The 19,140-nt window shown below is 33.3% G+C and overlaps 1 protein-coding gene across 7 annotated transcripts in view; it reads right to left on the minus strand.

The window, feature by feature from the left end:
* NCOA1 (nuclear receptor coactivator 1) overlaps positions 1-19,140 on the minus strand; it is a 168,142-nt gene that overhangs the window by 34,546 nt on the left and 114,456 nt on the right. For all 7 annotated transcript variants that reach the window (XM_012539824.3, XM_031951446.1, XM_031951448.1 and 4 more), the window contains 3 exons: positions 15,941-16,121; positions 10,219-10,345; positions 258-426 (listed from right to left, as the gene is read on the minus strand). In XM_012539824.3, the coding sequence (XP_012395278.1) occupies positions 258-426; positions 10,219-10,345; positions 15,941-16,121 (477 nt within the window). The remainder of the gene's footprint in view (positions 1-257; positions 427-10,218; positions 10,346-15,940; positions 16,122-19,140) is intronic.

Consider the following 19,140-nt stretch of genomic DNA (forward strand, 5'->3'; position numbering starts at 1 on the left):
CAGTTCACATGAAACCTCTCTAGCTTGGCAGATGCAATTCAGATATCACTTTGTTGGCACACCCTTGCAGAATTTGGGATTACCTCCAAGCCACAATGAAATTATATAATCCATTGTATATGTTACAGTCTGATAATTTCCCCAAAATTAGCTACATAAAACATGACATGGAAACAAAAGTTTTAATAATTTTGATCACTTATCTTCCCTTTTTATTTGGACAGTATTTTTCAAATAATCCAAGTTTTATGAAATACCTGGACAAGTTTGTCAATTCCAAGGGCTCGGTCTAGTTCAGCCAATTCAGTTTCATCTGTGCCACTGAGAAAGGATACCAGTTGATCAAGAAGGGCCTTCTCATCATTTCTTCCCTCTATTGTTGTAGGTGGGCATAGAAGCTCATCTAGCTGGGAGGTAATGCACTGGCTATAAAAATGAAAAGACAATCAGGCTGAATAACTATGGTTTTTTTAAAAAATGGCTACCAAGTATTCTGAAAAATTCTCTGTTCAGATTGTTATATTGTTGTAGTAAAGCATGACTCAGAATGAAATAAGCACTCAGTTTATAAAATAATAGAATTGTTATATTTCAACATGCTTTTCAGTTGTTTATCATGCAGTGGAGTTTTAGTCTATATTTTTCCCATTTGCTTTGGAAAAATTAAATGAAAAATCTCAAGTCTATAAAGGCAGAGGAAAAGTGTTATTTTAAGCATGGGCAAAGATCTGGAAAACTGTCCAAAAATTTTGATGAAACAATTTGATTTGGCTTCAAATTCATTCACTTAGTAAAAAACCACGGGTCATAAAATTTAAAGGTCATAAAAATTGAAGGAAAAATTAAAAATTAATTCAATACAATTAAACTCAAAATGTTAAGTAACACTAAAATGATTTTTCACAAAAGATATTTATCAAATAACATTTACTATCAACAAAATTATGCAATGGAGAAAAGCCTTTTAAACATGCCAACTGTTAGCAGTATATAATTACTTATTTTGATAATATCAAATTATAGAGTTTAAATAATGAAAATAAAAAAGAAGTAGTTTATTTCTTAAAACATGAAAAGAGCTCATGGTTTAGTCTAAAACAATACTTAATGCTATCTGGCCATCCTTCCATTTTTTTGTTTAGTACCTTCTCAATATGCATTACCTAACAGTTGCTTTTATAGGTAATTATATACAGGAATATAAACTATAATAAAATAGTGCACAAATTAATTTTATGTCATCTGGAGATGACATAATGATTTCTAGACTGACCAATTTCAGGAGCTAGACTGATTGCATGTTTTTTTTAACAGTGAAAATCTGGTCCCACTATACTTTTAGATCATGCATGTATGTATATACCCATCCATTTATCCACCACATGCATGCAAGGCACTGTGGTAGATGATGTGGGGCTCCAAAGACATAGTCCTTGACTTCAAGAAGCTTTAGTATAAAAAGATAAGATACGCACAAGCATTTTGTGATCCGTCATTCAAAAGAACTGCTCATACATACCACTATGCAGGGATAGCCAAAGTGTTGGTAGGACTCATTTGCATAATTAATTCTCATGATTCATTTGTACCTGATTCAAAAGTAGGGATGGTAGAGGGAAGGGATTATTAAGGGAACCTGGTTTATGATACACTCTATAATTCTAGTTGCATTGCCTCTGTTCCTAAGGACTAGATTACTTGCTATAATTTAAAGTTTTATCCTATTATCTTTTAGTGCTCTTACAAAGGCCCTAAATCATATTTTTAAAGAGAGGCACAAAGGAAATGAAGGAAAATTTTTATTGTAGCTAAGAATTGCTTTTACTCCATCCACTGTCATATTCAAAATGCTAATCATGCAAACTCTAGACAAGAAAAATTCTGAAAGACACAGGTTTAGATTCTGCCACATTCTTTATCTGAGGACTGGGCTAGATAAATTTAGAAAGGTTGGTCAGTATATGATTTGGAGGTAATAAGGGTTTGGGAAATAGTTGTTACTAAAACTATCTACTAAGGGCTAGGTATTTGGGCATTATCAATAGAGGCAATTTCCCCTTTCCCCTCCCAACTACTCTGTGAAAAAAAAAAATCACAGATTTTTGAAGTATTAAAATTTTAAAAAGAGCAACTAATTACTTTATAACCACAAAATAAGGGGTAAGCAAAAATAGATGCTTTTTGGAAAAGAATTTTGCACAATGAAAGAAGTTTGTATAAGGATTATAATGAAATCTTATTTATAATTTTTATAAGTTTTCCATAAACGGGGAGATACAATATTATTTATTGCTTTTCCAAATAGGGAAATACCACAGATATAGAAAAAACATGAACAAACTGACTTAAGGCTATGTGAATGGGCAGAAAAGAAAATCTCTTTAATTTATAACTAAAATATAGGGTTCCTTGATGGACCTTTCCGTCACGTTGAATAAGTTTCCAAATCTTACTGATCTTATGTCACACTTTCTCTTGGTCTATTTTACAGCCATCTCTAGATAATTCTATTTCCACTGTTATTAACCACATGTATTATATTAAATATTGGAATTAAGCTAAGAGTGTCATTCTTGATGGCTGTGTCTTCCTTCAATCCACTGTAGTCTAATTTCCCTAAAAAAACATTTTAATCAAAAAATTAATAAATTTAATCAATAAAAAAAAAGTTCCATATTATTCTCCCTCCATTAAAAAAAAAAAAGGCAATTGCTTTATGTGATCTAAAGCCTAAGCTTCTAAGAGCACTCTTAAAATTGTCTCTATCACTGTTTATTTAAATGAAGCGATACTTGAGCCAAGCTAGACTATTTGCCTTTCTCCAAAGAAATTTTCCCATTTCCCATGTCTTTTTTCATATTGTTCCTTCTGTCTAGAATAAATTCCCCTATTCTAATGCTTACAGAAATTATTTTCATTCCTCAAAGGCCAAATTAAGTGCCTTCAAGATTGACATCTATGATTATCCTCTGATCACACAAATCAATCTTATCTTAAATACAATACTTATATTATAATATTATATACAATAATACTTGCATATAATAAAAGTTTGAAGAATTAAGGAATGACTAACTAGAGGATTTCAGAAGGACTTTAAGGAGGAATGTTTCACCAGGCTTATTATATACCATAATACTTCATTTTAATGATTTTTATGATCATAAAAAATCTTAAGTACTTATGAGTAATATTCAGTGCTTATGGGTAGGCCATACTAAAGTAATGAAAATGACAATACTAGAGTTAATATATTCTTTTTAAGCTATACTAATCAAATTACCAAGAAGAAGCTTTATTAAATTTGATAAAAATAACAAAATTCACTTGGAACAACTAAAAATCTAGAATATCAAGGAAAACTATGCAAAGTAGAGATAAAAAAACTTCACACTATGGAACAGAAATCACCAAAACCATCAGGTAATTATTTAAAAATAAACTCTTGTGGATTCTGCAGCCACCTTCAAAGTCTACAACAAGTGTGCATGCACTTTACTTTGGCCCCAACTCTAGGATCACAGACTTCTCCTGCCAACCTCCTAAGCTGTCTTAGGCTAGCAAAAAGTTTTATCCTGATCTTTTATTGGCTTTGCCACTTCAGAATTCAATTTGAAGTATTATTTTAATGTTGCTTGGAGGGAAATTTTGGGAAAGTTCAACTGGGCTGCTACTTCTACTCTATCATCTTGGCTATGCTTCTGCATTTTTTTTAAAGCTGTAAAAATAATTTACCTGTAAACTTGTAAATTTTTTCTATTAGTCTAAATAATTGAAAGATATATTCTGTCTGACCAAACTTGGTCTAGCTATTTTACTGATAGTTTTGAATCTTGCTTCCATTGATAGAAATCTGAAATATTCCATTCTATTTCTAAAAAGTTGTATTCTTTAGACTAATTTTTTTTTATTATTATTAAAAAGAGCTATAATAAGAAGAACACAAAATTTGGGTGGAAAGACAGACTGGAGAATTTTCTATCTTGCAGAATGTAGTTATAGATAAATAAAACTTTCAGGTTTGAGGAGAAAGTACAACCAATGGAACTAAGGGACCTGAAGTTGCACAGCCATGAACATGCTCCAAAATTCTTGATTCTAAGTTAAAACTTAATACAACCTGAAAGAAGCATTCTACTCAAGTACTAGTAAAAAGCTTGGATTAGATTAAGCAATAAGTATAGGCATACTTTATTTTATTGCATTATACAGATAATATATTTTTTTTTTTTACAAAGTGAAGATTTGTGGCAACCCTCCATTGAGCAAATCTGTTGGCACCATTTTTCTAACAGCATGCACTTATATGTCTGTGTCACATTTTAGTTATTCTATTCCTTGAGATACAACAATATTGAAGCTGGGCCAGTTAATCACCCTACAATGGCCACTAATTGTTCAAGAGAAAGGAGAGTCAAACAATGCAGCAAATTCCATTCTTTTCTATTTTGCTAAATTGCCATAACCATCCCAACCTTCAGCAACCACCATCCAGGTTAATCAGCAGGCATCAACATCAATGGAAGACCTTCTACCAGCAAGAAGATTACAATTCAATGAAGTATAAGAAGAAATAATTCATTTGAATCCTTACTCTATTTCCAATGAGTATTAATCAATTTGATAAATCATATCAAAGTTCTGAGTTCACTTGCTTAATTATAGGAAGGTCCTTTTTGCTTGTTTTTTCTTGTCATAGTGACAAAGTCCAGTGTGGTAGAGATCACAACTACATGAAAATAAATAAAATTTCTACCCCAAAATATTTTTGTACCTCCAGACCAATCAGCTGTCCAACAGGAACAGATGACCATCTTATGGCCATTTAGATCACTGGCTGTGACAGTTTGCACCATTTCTTCCTTTCTAAATTAAGGAAAAGCCCTTCTATCTTACGTGGAGATATTCCTTGCCTCACCCAACTTGTGACTATTTGACACATTGTTTATTTTAGCTTATGCATCACACGCCAATCAATGTCAAATTATTTTGTATTTGATATAGCTGACGGGGCCTTGGAAGAATGAGATCTCAGACCACGAGGAACATTTGAGGTCCACTTTATCAGAGGGGGCCATGGATCCTTTAATAAAGTGTTACTGGCTCAGAGTTCTGCATCTGTCTCTTTGTTGTAGTTAGGAAAATGTTAATCATGACAGAAGGCTCAGATGATGATTAGCATTTTTAGTAATAATTATTTTGAAATTAAAAGTATGTACTATTTTTAAAATGTAATGCTACTGCAGACTATAATGTAATGTAAACATAACTTTTATAAGCATGGGAAACTAAAAAAAATCGTATGACCTTTGTTACTGCAAAATTCACTTTATTGAAGTGGTCTGGAACTACATCCACAGTATTTCTGAGGTATGCCTATATTAATTAAAGATTAGTAAGAAAGGTAGTCCTAAGAGTATACTTTCTAAAATAATCTGCTCCTTGAGAATGCTATATTCCTTAATACGTTTGCTTGCCTATTTAGAAGTTATGTTTTTAATTTTTAAAAAGCTTATGATAATTGAAGTAAAAAGCTTGCTAAGGTCTATCAGTTAATTGCTTCTAGAGTAAATCAAGCTGTATGGACTACAAGACCATGACCAAGGAGCCACCGCTTACCTGGTGGCAACTTACCCTATTCCTAGGCAAAGTACCTAGAAAGAAGCAAACAGCCTCTTCTTCGGCGTTGGCCTTGCAATTCCAATTCCATAAAGTGACAGTAAACGCCACAGTTACCAGATCAGGCCATGGTCAAACATGAGCAATCCTAGTATTTACCATATTAGAAAATGCAAATGGCATTTTAGTATATGTGTGGGTCTGGAACCAGGAATTAGGACCAGAAAATAATCACCAATTTTTCCTGAGTTCTTTAAATCATATTTAAATTATATCAAATTTCAAAGGCATGATCAAGACAAAAGACTACTAACAAACTGGAAGAAGCAAATACACAGCAGCATCTTTCTTTCCTCCCCAATTCTTTATTTATGAGGACTTCAATATCCATGTTGATCATTCTTCAAACCTCCTTAAAACTCTACCTCAGGTCACACACAAAAATATATATATTAGAAGCTCATGAATCAATAAATTCTTGAAGTGTTTCCCTATGAGGAATCTTCATCTAATGGTACAAAGTTATATTTTTAATTTGACTACAATTTAAACATAAGCACTAGAGATTGAGAAGAGGCAAAACCTCAATCTTTACTAGAAAGAAAATGATGTGGAAATGTTCTCAAACTAATAAGCAGCAAAAGGAGAAAAGCAAGGTTGGTAAAGCTTTAAACAATCTGATGTCATTCATGTGGGCTAATTTGGCTCTAATACTTGCTACATTAACTAACAGCATGAAAACTGCACTGATTAATGGAAAATCAAAAAAATCATTTGACCTGAGTTCATATTCCATCTTGTCTTGTCTGTGTGACTCTGGAAAACACTAATAAACTGTAGAACAGTTGCTGATTTGAAGAGGGAATTTTCTAAATAGGGATCGTCTACAAAGAAATGACAGACCAGCTACGTGGCACAGTAGATAAAAGTACTGAAACTGGAGTCAAGTAGAGTCCTCTTCATGAATTCAAACAGGGCCTATGACACTGATTAACTGTGTGATCCCAAGAAAGTTGATTAAACCTGCTTGCCTCGGATCCTCACTTATAAAATGAGATGGAGAGGGAAATGGCAAACCACTCCAGTACATATGCCAAGAAAACTACAAATGGAGTCACAAAGAAAAATCAGACATGACTTAAAAATGACTGAATCCTGAAATGACAAGTTGGAACCACATAGCAGATATTTAATAAATGTTTGCTGAGTTAATTCAGTCTTATTTTTCAGAACTGCTGCCAAAAGTAGAAAGCCTTCCTTACTATTCTCTTCCCCAGAATTCACCTCAATCCAGGTCAATCATACACCATCCATTCCCAATGATGTCTACCCCCAACTACTCCTTCACTGTGTCCTGTGAGACCTACAATAGATTGTGGACTTATACTGAATTTTTCCTTCACTTGCTTCCATTATATTCTTTACTTATCAGAAATGAGATTTTACCTACTGCTTTCTTCTTTTCCCACAATTCCCCTGGACTATTAGAATGGCTACCAGTTCTTTGCTCCCAAGTTCTCTTTTGATACAAATGATTTGTCACTATCATTACCTTTAATGTTCTTAAACAAACATCAATGTAGTCTTTATTGCCTTCAAGGAATAATGTTTATATTCCTTGATCTTAAAACCAAAATGAGAGGTCAGATGAGAGTACATGAATTCACTTGCACTAAGGTTTGTTATTATTGTATTTTTTATTACTATGAAAAATAACCTGGCATTCTCAGTTTTGTTGTCTTTGTCTACTTCTTTTTCACATCTGCTCAAATTCACTCACTAAATCATGAATATTATCACTTAAATGATATCGTCACATGCATATCAGAATCCTATCTCAGCTCTGATTTAGTAGTTCCCCTGAACCCCAAAATCCTTGACACTTGACATTATATCCTTAAGAACCTTTTCCATGTTTCAATGAACCTGTTCTTCACTGAGATCTATAGTAGGAATGAACCTTTCTAATATTTTCTGATCCCTTTCTACTCTCTACCGAGTTCTGCTTTATAGTTAAATCACTTCAAAACTAATTTAATGAGCAGATTCTTTCAGTCTGATAATTGAGACCTTCTATTGCACTCACTATAATCACCTCTTAATATATCATTTCTAAAGATTGCATTCTTTAGCATAGGGTTTAGATCATTCCTAGAAAAAAAATCATGAAACTTCAACTGGGCTTATCTCATTTTCAGGTGAACTTTTCTTTTCTCCTATGACACTAGGAAGGATCAAGAGGAGCATGATTTACTTCATATAAATATTCTTTTGTATCCAGAACCATGTTCTTGTGCCTTATTCCTACTCCAAAGAAAGAGATATTCCTCCTTTCCCTCCAATCATAAGTATTTCCATCCCTTATCTCCTTCTTCCCTATGATTAGTACCTTTTCTCATCATATTCAAACTCTCTGTTGATATTGGTTTTTATATTTCTATACAGAAAGGAATCATTATGTGGTATTAGACTTAAACAGGAAACACATAGAATTGAATTCCACTTTTGACACTACGTGATCATGGGTAAATCATACTGCTTTATACTTCAATAACATTATCTTTAAAAAGGGGACTATAATAACATTTTAGTCTCAGGATTGTCATGATGATCAAATGAGATAATGTAAATAAAAGCCTTGCAAACCAGAAAGCTTAATATTATTACTTGTGTATACAAAGGGAAAATTCTAGTTCACAGGATTAAAAAATTAGTGTGAGAAGAGATTTCTAGTCGAATCCTTCTCATTTTACAGGTGAGGAAACTAATGCTTAAAGATGTTGATTTGTACAAGGTTATACAAGTAGTATGTGGTGGAACTGCAATTTGAACCCAAGTCCTTTGATTTTAATAAGAGTAAGCTTTCCATTACACCAGATGTTTCTCAATTTCCTTTATTTGCTAGCCTACTTCTCTACTTTAATTCTCTGCTAAATATATTAAGTAGCTAGTCTAAACCAGTTGCCTTTGCATCCTCACTACACAGTTACTCTTTAATTCCTCACAATTTGGTTTTTGTTTCTATCATTTTATCCAAATTGTTAATAGTTTAAGACATCAATGACCTAATTAATGTCACACTGAATGAATAGAACAAAGATCATCTAGTCTAATACACAACTGGAAAGGATTCCCCTTTTGACAACATTCCTGGAAAACCATTTATCTTTGCCAGGATACCTTCAGTGATATTTTCTTGAGGCATCCAACTTTTAGACGATTCCATTTCCTATTCTAAAGGAATATTTCCTTTAAAGTGAGACCAAAAAAAGGTGTCTCTACAACTTCTATTTATTTTTCTTAATTTCTGTCTTAAGGGCCAAGTAAAACAATGTCTAATACTTCTTCCAAAGCTCTTAAAAACACCTAAAGCCAACTACATACACCCTCTCCCCACCCCACCCCCCATTCTTCTTTTCTCCAAGATAAATCTCAATTTTTCCCTCTGATTCCTATCACCTTAGTCTAATCAACAATCATTTGATACTGTTGACTATTCTTTTTGAAACCATCTCTTTCTTGGTTTCTCTGGTTCTTTTCTTAACTATCCACATTATCCTGACTATTATTTTACCTCTCTATTTTCTGGTTCTAAAGGCTTTTTTCTCTTCTTGCTCATTAAATACTAATGGGACTAAAAGATTTTAGTCCTCTGCCTGGAATTCTCTATAAAACTTTATGCTTTCAGAGATGCTACCTAATTCCATAGCCTATGCTCAAAATGATTCTTTTATCTTTATATATAACCCAAACTTCTTCCTTGAATTAGAAAATCAATTGTGTGCTGGACATTTCTACTTTACCTTACTCATATCCTCCCACAAATTCGACATGTCATCAATAGAGGATTCATCCTCATCTCCAACCATTTCAACCTGCAGTGATGGCTCTGACTCATATTATAGCACAGCACATTCTGTAGAGTATTTGGCATTTAAAGTGTTCTCTACCTTATGTTGCTACTAATCTATTGATGCTTTTATAGTTTCCTATCTTAGGTTTTTAGTTCCCAAATGGCAAGGACTGTGGCATATGCTGTTTTGTATGCCCTTCAGCATCTAGTACAAGACCTTGAAACATGGCTTTTGAAACTTTTTCCATTCACAAACTCATTTCTCCTGAGAAATTTTTATGCAACCCCATCTTTAATCTGAGCTGAGGTGTTTCAGGTAACATTACTGAATGTGTAGTGCAAAGGGTGTTTTTTATATGTTTAGAATCAAGGCTGCAGTAAAGTTGCATGATACAACATGGACAGGCACTGCCAGAAACATCTCAGATTCATTAAGCATTTGATTTTGAATTAATTTTTGGTGGCTGCAATCAGAGAGCTTTTACTGTTGCCTGTTTTTTTGTGGCTTCCTCCTAAATGCACTTTTAGTTAACCCAGTTTAAGAAAATTTGACTTAGACAAGACAAGTGTTGTATTATATACAATTAGTTGTATTATTGTTACATAAAGATAAAGTGTTCCATTAATAGTATACATCCTTAAAAAGTACTTAAATGGCTAAATGCTACAGAGTAGTTTATTGCAGGTTAGTTGTTTTATGATAGCCATATAAAAAACAAATAAGTTAAAATCTTCTTGCTACTTACTCTTCTGATTTATTCAGAGGTCCTTGATTCATAGCAGTTAATGTGTTATTTGCCCATGGAACTTGGTCATCTATTCCTGGCTGACCAAACTGATGATCTAGACCACCCAATTCAAGTTCAGGCAATCCTACATCAAAACAAACGAGAAGTCACAAAATAGTGGTGAACATCACAAAACTCTATAGAAATGTTTCATTAAGGAGTTTAACAGTTTTCACAATATAATACTTCATATAATCTGCAGATGCTCATTAATTGAGAACTTTTTAAATAACAAATGAGCATAAAACATGACCAAGAACTTAAGTGCAAAGATTTTTGATTACATGAAATGAAAAACTGTTGTTGCATGAAGATAATGAATGCAACTAGGACGAGAGCAGTGGTAATCTGAAGGAAAAAAAATCCTTACATCTTTATTTGATAAAAGTCTGATAACTAAAATATCAATTAATTGAAATATGTAAGACATAAAATCTCTAAATAGCCACAATAAGTTAATGGCCAATGAATATGAACTAATAATTCTCAAAATTTGAATTGAAAATTAATAACAATCATATGAAAAAATATTCCAAATCACTAATATAAGCAAATGATAATTAATCTGTACCCAGAAAATCAGCAAAGATGCCCCCAAAAAGGGAAACAGTCAAATGTTAGAAGAATTGTGTAATAATTCTGGAAAGCAAATTGTTATTATGGTAATTATAAACAAAATGGATATTGACTGAAAAATAACTAAATAAATTATTTATATATTCATGTAATGGAATATTTCTGAGTTTGTAAGAAATAAAGACTATAAAGACAGCTGTTAAATATAAGACGACATGAATTGAATTACTTGCTATCTAAGGGAGGGAATGGGAAAGAGAGGGAGAAAAGTTTGGAACACAAGGTTTTGTAAGGGTATATAGTGAAAACTATCTTTGCAAGTATTTTGAAAATGAAAAGCTATTTTTTTTAAAAAGTTGTTTAGGGGAGAAAAAAGCATGTGAAATGATAAAAACAAAGCAAGCAGAATGAGGAAAAAATATATAACTAAAATATTATAAACAGAATTAACAACAGAACTAAAAATAAATGATAAGAAACTATAACAACCATATTTGACCCTTAAGAAAAGATATAATAAAACCCCTTTCCATTTTTGCAGAAGTGTGAGGACTATAAGCAAGTGTAACTGTATATATTTTTGATATGTTGATCAATTATGCTAAATTTTATTGTTTGTTCCACAGGATAGCTCAAAGATGCCAAAAAAGTTTTATTGTTGAAATTTTACATGGAAATAATTTTAGGAAATTTCTATTAAAATGGTTTTGTGAATATTGTGAATGAATATTGTGAACAATTTTAATTATCTGGCAAATTCACTATTATCCAACTATTAATCAATGCTTATTTTAATGGCTCAATATTGCCTACTTTAGAGATCATTGGACATTGAAACTTCTCTGTAATCAAATGTTTTCCTATTCCTCCACACATATACTACGTTATTCATCTCCACATACTATAAATTGCTGCCAAACCAGACTTCTTGTCACTTGTAAAAGCCCTCTACTTTCCTGACTTGATGACAGTGTTTAAGCCATATCTGGAATGCTATCTCCCCACCAGAAAATGTCATTCACAAACAGAGAACGTAATATGGATGAGGATCAAATCATATTATTTTCACCTTTTGAAAAAAAATGTCTTGTGGTTTTTCTCTTTTGTTCGGATTTGTCTTTCCCAAAATGACTAATATGGGAAAGTTATTATATATGTGTAACCAAAATCAGATTGCTTGCTTCTTGAGGAGGGGGTCATGTAAGGGAGGGAGGAAGAAGGAAAAGTTGGAACTCAAAATCTTGCCTAAATGAATATTGAAAACTCTAGGTAGACATAATTTGAAAAATACTATTAAAAATCAAATGAAAATAAAAAATCAATCTAAAAAGATAGTAATAGTACAGACAGGCATCCTTGCTTCATTCTCTAAATTTATGGAGAAAGGTTCTAGTGTATCTCCATTGCTTACGATGCTTTTTTTGGGTTTTAGATACTAAAATTTCTGGTCATTACTGTTTTACTGTGTTTTCTTATAGTCTCAGCTGTTTCATTTATAAATTTGTTAAAACATTTGGAGGTTATAATTATAGATAATGGTTTATCTATGGTTTCTATCAGAATAAAATAGCCACTTTGTCTTTTTAAAATTTTGCTGACTGCAACTTCTGCTCTTTGAATTTACATCATACAAGAAGACGTTTCCATCCCAATAGTTTCATTTTTTTTCTGTCTTTGGTTTTTTATTTTTAATTATTTTTTTTTCCTGAGACAATTGGGGTTAAGTGACTTGCCCAGGGTCACACAGCCATGAAGTGTTAAGTTTCTGAGGCAAGATTTTAAGTCATCCTGATTTCAGGGCTGATGCTCTAACCACTACACCAGTTAGCTTCCCCTGTTGGTTTTTTTTAAAATACATTTCTAATAAGTAAAAGATTGGTTTTCTTATCCAATGTAACTATTTTTTATTTTACTGGGTTGTTTAATTTGCTCACATTATGAGTTCAGTGTTTGTATTTTCCTCCACTTATCTCTTATATTGCTTTTTCCCCAAATTCATTTTTTTATTTTCTTCCAATGTTAACACAATGATGTCTTTTCACTTACTTTACTTAATCTTTAAGGTGAATGTCTTACCCTCATGCTCAAGGTTCCCTTCCATTTGTCACCTCTTTCTCTTTGGAATTTGGCTTATTAATTCCCTATTTTCATGCATTTTTTGGTGATAATATACTTCTTTTTTCTTTATTTCCTTCCCAGATAGGGAAGTCGATTTCCTCTTGTTCTTCCCTCCTCTTCAACTACTTTTGTTTATTGGGTTTTAAATTTGTTTTTGGTCCCCATCTAAAGGATAATTTCTCTTAACTCTATTATAAAGTCTGTCTATTCTAGACACTCATTCTCTAACCTATAGTCCCTCATTATCTAGTCCTTCCCTACTCTATATTCTTCATGGAATCAAAATTTTGGGGGTATGCATTCTGGGCTGTCCCTTTCAAACTGTTTCTGCCACTTCCTTAAAGAGCCTATCCAATGGATTTCTACTTTTCATTGTGCCTCATTTTATGTCTATTCCTGCAGTTGACAGAGGGGACAGAGAGGACAATGTCCAAAGGAAGTCTCCCCATAATATCTTCATGGTGCCAGCTGTCCACAGAAGTTCTATCTCCCCTCTTCCTAAGTCAGGAATTTCAGCTTTCAATGAGCAGTTCTCACAGGTGATACTCAAAACCAGGCTCCCAAAAGAGTATTCATCAATAGAACTGCCTTCTACTAAGAAAATAAGGCCGTGCTCTTCCTTCAATCTTTCTCCTTTCCCTAATTATCTCCTCCTCTGCAGATTTTTCTCTTCCTAAAAGCCCACAGTGATCATCTTATCACACTGCTAAGCCTGGATTTGACCAGGGCACATCACATACTCTCCTCTATTCCCTATAGCCTCTCCCCCTTTTTATGCATTTTCTCATTCTGTAACACACCACAAAAAAACATTGATTTACTTTTAGGTGGGATGGTAAGAATTTTTGTCTATAACACCCCAGGCCTGTTTACTACCATTACTTCCACAATTTCTTCTTCACCTCTGTTTCCTTGTATGTAATAAGTCTTTTTTACCAGTTCTCTTCTGTCATTCTGTTGCACTCCTTGACTGTGACATTTGTTCATTCCTCTTATACAGAAATCTTTGTACTTTCAGTCTTTTTCCCTTGTCACTCACTTCTTCCCCTGAGATAGTGGTTTCCCTGGTGGCTTGATTTTACTTTTCTCACACTAAGAAATTCATGATTCACCAGCCTAGATCTCAACTGCAAGTGGCTTATAGAGGGATAGAACTGGTGCCAGCTGGATGCTGGAGTCTTTCCCTAAGGCTGAATGGAATGGCAAGTACTCCCTCCTTCCCCCCAAAAATGGTGTATTGCCTCATTCTCTGTTCTGATCAATTCAGAGCTGCCATAATGGTGCTACTGAAACCTGAGATGATTTCTGTTATTAGAATTTGGATCTCTAAGGCTTTGGAGGAGTGGGATTTTAAGGTTTTATAATGACTTTCTATTTTTATTTGTCTTTCTGCTTTTCCTCTGTTGTTTTACTGTCCTGCAGAGATCTTTTGCAGCACAGAACCCTGCTATAGAGCTAAGTTCATTGAGACCTCAGGAGAAGTCAGAAACTTATAAGCTTCGATCTCCATGGTACTGAAACAAAGAAGAGAAGTCTGAAATATGGAGCTGTAATTTGCAGCTAGTGTATGGGACAGGTGGCTAATAAACCCTTATTGTTAGTAGTGAAATGGGATAGGTTTGGGAATGGAGAGTATGGAAACAGGCGGTTTTTAGTGAGCAAAAAGTAGATTTTAAAGGGCTTTTTTTGGATTTCCAGTGTCCTAGACTATGAAGATAGCTGAAATTGAGTAATCTTGGAGCACAATTTTTGTTTTGGATTGTAAGAAATAGGAAAAAAGGTCTCATTTTCTATCTTGTTGATGACCCATAATACCTGACATACCTTTTCTATCCATTTAGAACTGTTGTAATACAGTTACGCTAGTCTCTGTGCTAGTCCTAAAATAGAAGACATTTTATCTCCCAACTTTCTGCTTTTTTCACTTATTCTCTTATGTTTAAAATTCTCTTTTTTTTAATGCCCATCTCCTGACTTCCCTTAAGATTCCAACTAAAATCCAACTTTCAGTTAGATGCCTTTCCTACTCCTCTTTAGTGCTAATTCTTACTCTCTGAGATGACTTCCAATTTATTCTCTTTATATATCTTCTTTCACAAAGTTGTTCACATGTTGATTGCCCCATCAGACTCAGAGTTCCATGAAGAAATTCCTGTGGTTTTGTGAGAAACTTTCTTGGCATTCCTCCAGCACTGAGCATGATGACTGGAACATAGATGGTGCTTAATAAATGGTTCATGATTTGATTGGTTTTTTTGGTTCAGTTGGCTTATTTATCATTTGGTCAACAATTTGTTTTCTGTTCTTTTCTTCTCTCAGTGAAAAACAACTCATTATCAAAATCTGGAAAGGCCCTTAAAAGTTATCTATTTTAATCACTTTACAAATGAGGAAACAGATCCAAAGAGGAAGAAATGACTAGCCTAGAGTCAAACTGCTGACAACAGAAGGGAAAATGTGTTACTAAAAGTATCAGACATGAAGTAAATATTTGACTCTTTAATTCATAAAAACATTGCACCAAGTAGCTAATTTCTTGACTATAAACTTAACAGAGAATTTATTCCATTCCTTTACCAACGACTCTTCAAATAATAATTTTTTTTGTTTCGAACTTCCATATTTGGTGAATTAAAAATTAAGAATCTGATATATTTGATCGTGGATATAAGTTTGCATTTGTTTCACTGAAAAATACATCCAAGAAATAGGTATTAGGTGATATCCTGATTGGGCACATGAAAGCTATCTTGTCTCATATTTACATAATAGATTTAGAGACTGCTCAAATAATTTAAAATATATCTAGATATAATGAAATCAGTAAATAAAATCCTAACTAACAATTTCTAATACAATATCAGTTGATATTTCACTCACTCATGTCACTAAGGGGTCAAAGTTCCTAGATGTCTAAATGCTAATAAGTATAGCATACCCTCTTAAGAAAACATTTTTTTAAAAAAGCTTTGCATTCAATACATACTATTCAGTCGGGGAGGTGGTCTTGCTGGGGTAGACTGAAGGGCAGTTGGCAGGATTTCTGATTTGACGGTTACCCCAGTGCCTCCAGCTTCAATCCTTTCTGACTCGCATAAACTTGGCAGCTGTGATGCTTTCTCCAGTGTTGGCAGTAATGGATCAAACTGTTCAAGATCAGCTGGAAACTAAGATGAGAAAGCAAAATCAGAGGTTATTGAAAACTCTACCCTTCCATCAGACCCACTGAGTTTTACTGGATATTTGCACTTTAGGAATTAAGTGTGACTGAGTCTTTTTGGAAGAAGATAAAATAATACTGCATAGAAATAACTCAAAATAGGGGAAAGCACACCTAACTGAAACTTACCACATATAGTAGCCAACATGGTTTAGTACTTCAATCTCTTCTATGGGAATTTTACCCTTCAGGCACCTCTGATTATCATATTCTAATAATGTTTCTTTCAGACTGTCTACAAATGTATTGATTGAGGTAAGATTCTCTCTCCTCTTCCTCCCCACCAAAAATCACTTCTCTATAATCTTCTAAGCAAGTATCCTGAATCTCTTAATTTTCACAGCTAACCTCTTAGCCAAAAGACTTATAAACCTTTCTTTAATTCTCCCCTTGCCACACATTTTTCAACTCCTAACAATATAGGTTCTGATCTTACTATACAATTCAAATACTCTCCAAGTTTACATATTTCTTTTGACTTATTAATATTACTCAATTTTCTTCAGCAGCTTTGCTTAACTTGATCTTTCAGAACAATATGAACAACATTCAGGATAAAATGATCACCTGAAATCTCATTATCATTAAAAAAAATTTTTTAACTCAGATTTTGAAAGAAAATACTTTTTCAACTCATCATCAGTTAGATGATTATCTCTAATTTAGATGGAGGACAAAGTCTCAACTTTCCTGGTATTGATTTTCTTCTTCTAATTTTTTTTTTTTTCCTGAGGCAATTGGGTTAAGTGATTTGCCTAGGGTCATACTGCCAGGAAGTTTTAGGTGTCTGAGGCTAGATTGGAACTCAGGTCCACCTGACTTCAGGGCTTGTACTCTATCCACTCTGTCATCTATCTGCTCTGATAACTCCATTTCCTGAACCAGGAACCTCCTGGTTTGCCCCTCCCACAGATTTTTAGCTTCCTTCAGTATATTGTCTTCCATATTAGATAATAAACTACTTGAAAGCAGGTGAAATAATCAGATTCCTTGTCTATTATACCTATTTACAATTCATTGATTTGTCCTGAACTAATTAAGTCATGATTCTTTGGCACAGAACTTTTTTTTGTGAAATCAATTGGCTTATAATAAGTAAAGTTTATAATTAAGTTCTCTGGTTAATCACAGTTCTATTCTTGAGTCAAGGAAATCTGTTACCTTTGAAGGAAGAACATAGACACCTGGAAGTATAATCCAATATTGTTAGAACACCAATTATACTTTAACAATGTCTAGTTATTTATCCAAACAATTCTGGGTGACAATCTCTAACCTTGTAGTTGGATTCAATCTGAATATTTTTGGTCACAAGAGGGAAGGAAGAAAATGTTCCTTAATCCTATTTCCAATTTTCAACCAATCATATTGTCTCTTCCCATCACATCTCAAGTGGTAAATTCACACCACAAATGAACTGATCATGTGTGAAACTTTTTGAATTTTTGAATTTTAATATATAACTTTCTGACAGATTTATGCTTCTCTGATTTAGGTATTATTGACTTATAAAATTAATTTAGCTGAGAGTTTTTCTTTTTCAGGTTTTGAGAATAATTTGTGTACCCCTAGTGTTAACTGTTATTTGAAATTTTGATATAATTCTCATATAAATCCATGTGGATCAATTTATTCCTGTCACATTCCCTCCAGTTCCCTTATACCTACTCCAATTTTCTTTTTTGAAACAGGATTTCTACCAGCCATGCTATTATTTTAGAAATTTTATAACAAAGTAAATATAAATAACAAAGAAATATAAATTAGATGTTGTGAAATGATAATCAAATTTAACACCCAAAAATGAGATATGAAAAGGTATTTTTGCCATTTTTTTTTTTTTTTTGAAGAGAGGTTATGGGTACAAAACACTTCATGTAATACTGGACTGCTGGTAATTTTACTAAACTTGTTTTGTTTTTTTAATCTTTTAAAAAATTCTTCATTATATAAAAGCAGACTTTCCCATTCAGTTCAGTTGATGCGGAGAAAACCTAGAATTTCAACACACAGGAAGGAATAAAGGTATCTCATAGATGTATATGTTGCCCATGGGAAGAGTAGGCACAGACTTAAGAATACAATGGTAATAAGACACACACACACACACACACACACACCTCACAAACCTGGAGATTGAGATCGAGGAAGATCCATCTTCATAGAATCCTCAAGTAGTTCCCTGTTGATGCAATTATCTCTGCTACATCACTGCTTCATACACCTGCCCCCACTCTTGCCTTTTTTTTCCCAAAATTCTGCTCTTTTCCAGAGTTCAACTCTCTATAAATTTGACTATGCTTTTTGAAATCACTTCCTTCTCTTGGTTATTGTGTCTCTCTGAAATATGTACTTCTGCTTCCTATTGGATACAATTTCTCCTACTGGTCTAATAACTCTTGTTTAAAGTTCATATCACTGATGTGGAGAGAGGAATGCTCTCTTTATAATGCTTCAGAATGTTTCCTTCATAGACAACTCCTAGATTGCAGAACATTATTTGCTGTATGGCTTCAAGGAACAAAAATGGTACTCTTTTAACCACTAGCTGTTTCCTATGTAGATACAATTGAACTGGATAAAGGTTTAATTTATCATTTAATATATGTCTAAAGCCTTATGTTCCTCTCATGTTGAGTAAATAACTTCTCACATAGTTGTGAGTTCTCTGACTCCAGAGAATGTATATTTCTTTAAGGTTTGAAAGCTTTCTAGGGAGAATGGGTCTGTTATTAGTTACACATGCTTCTCCTCCCACTATCTGCTTTTTGGTCAGGCTTTTATTTTCTCATTTCAGATCAATTAAGCCTTCCCATCTTGTGTGTGATTGAGTGTTAATAGCTTTTTTGTAACCTTCAGCAACAGGTTTGTTTAAATAATACAACTATATCCAGTACAGATAATTGCAATAGATGTGTGATTCTTCAAAGCAACTAAAGTTTATGTATATGGTATTAATAATGGAC

Source organism: Sarcophilus harrisii, chromosome 2 (genome assembly GCF_902635505.1).
Source record: "Sarcophilus harrisii chromosome 2, mSarHar1.11, whole genome shotgun sequence".
Taxonomy (NCBI): domain Eukaryota; kingdom Metazoa; phylum Chordata; class Mammalia; order Dasyuromorphia; family Dasyuridae; genus Sarcophilus; species Sarcophilus harrisii.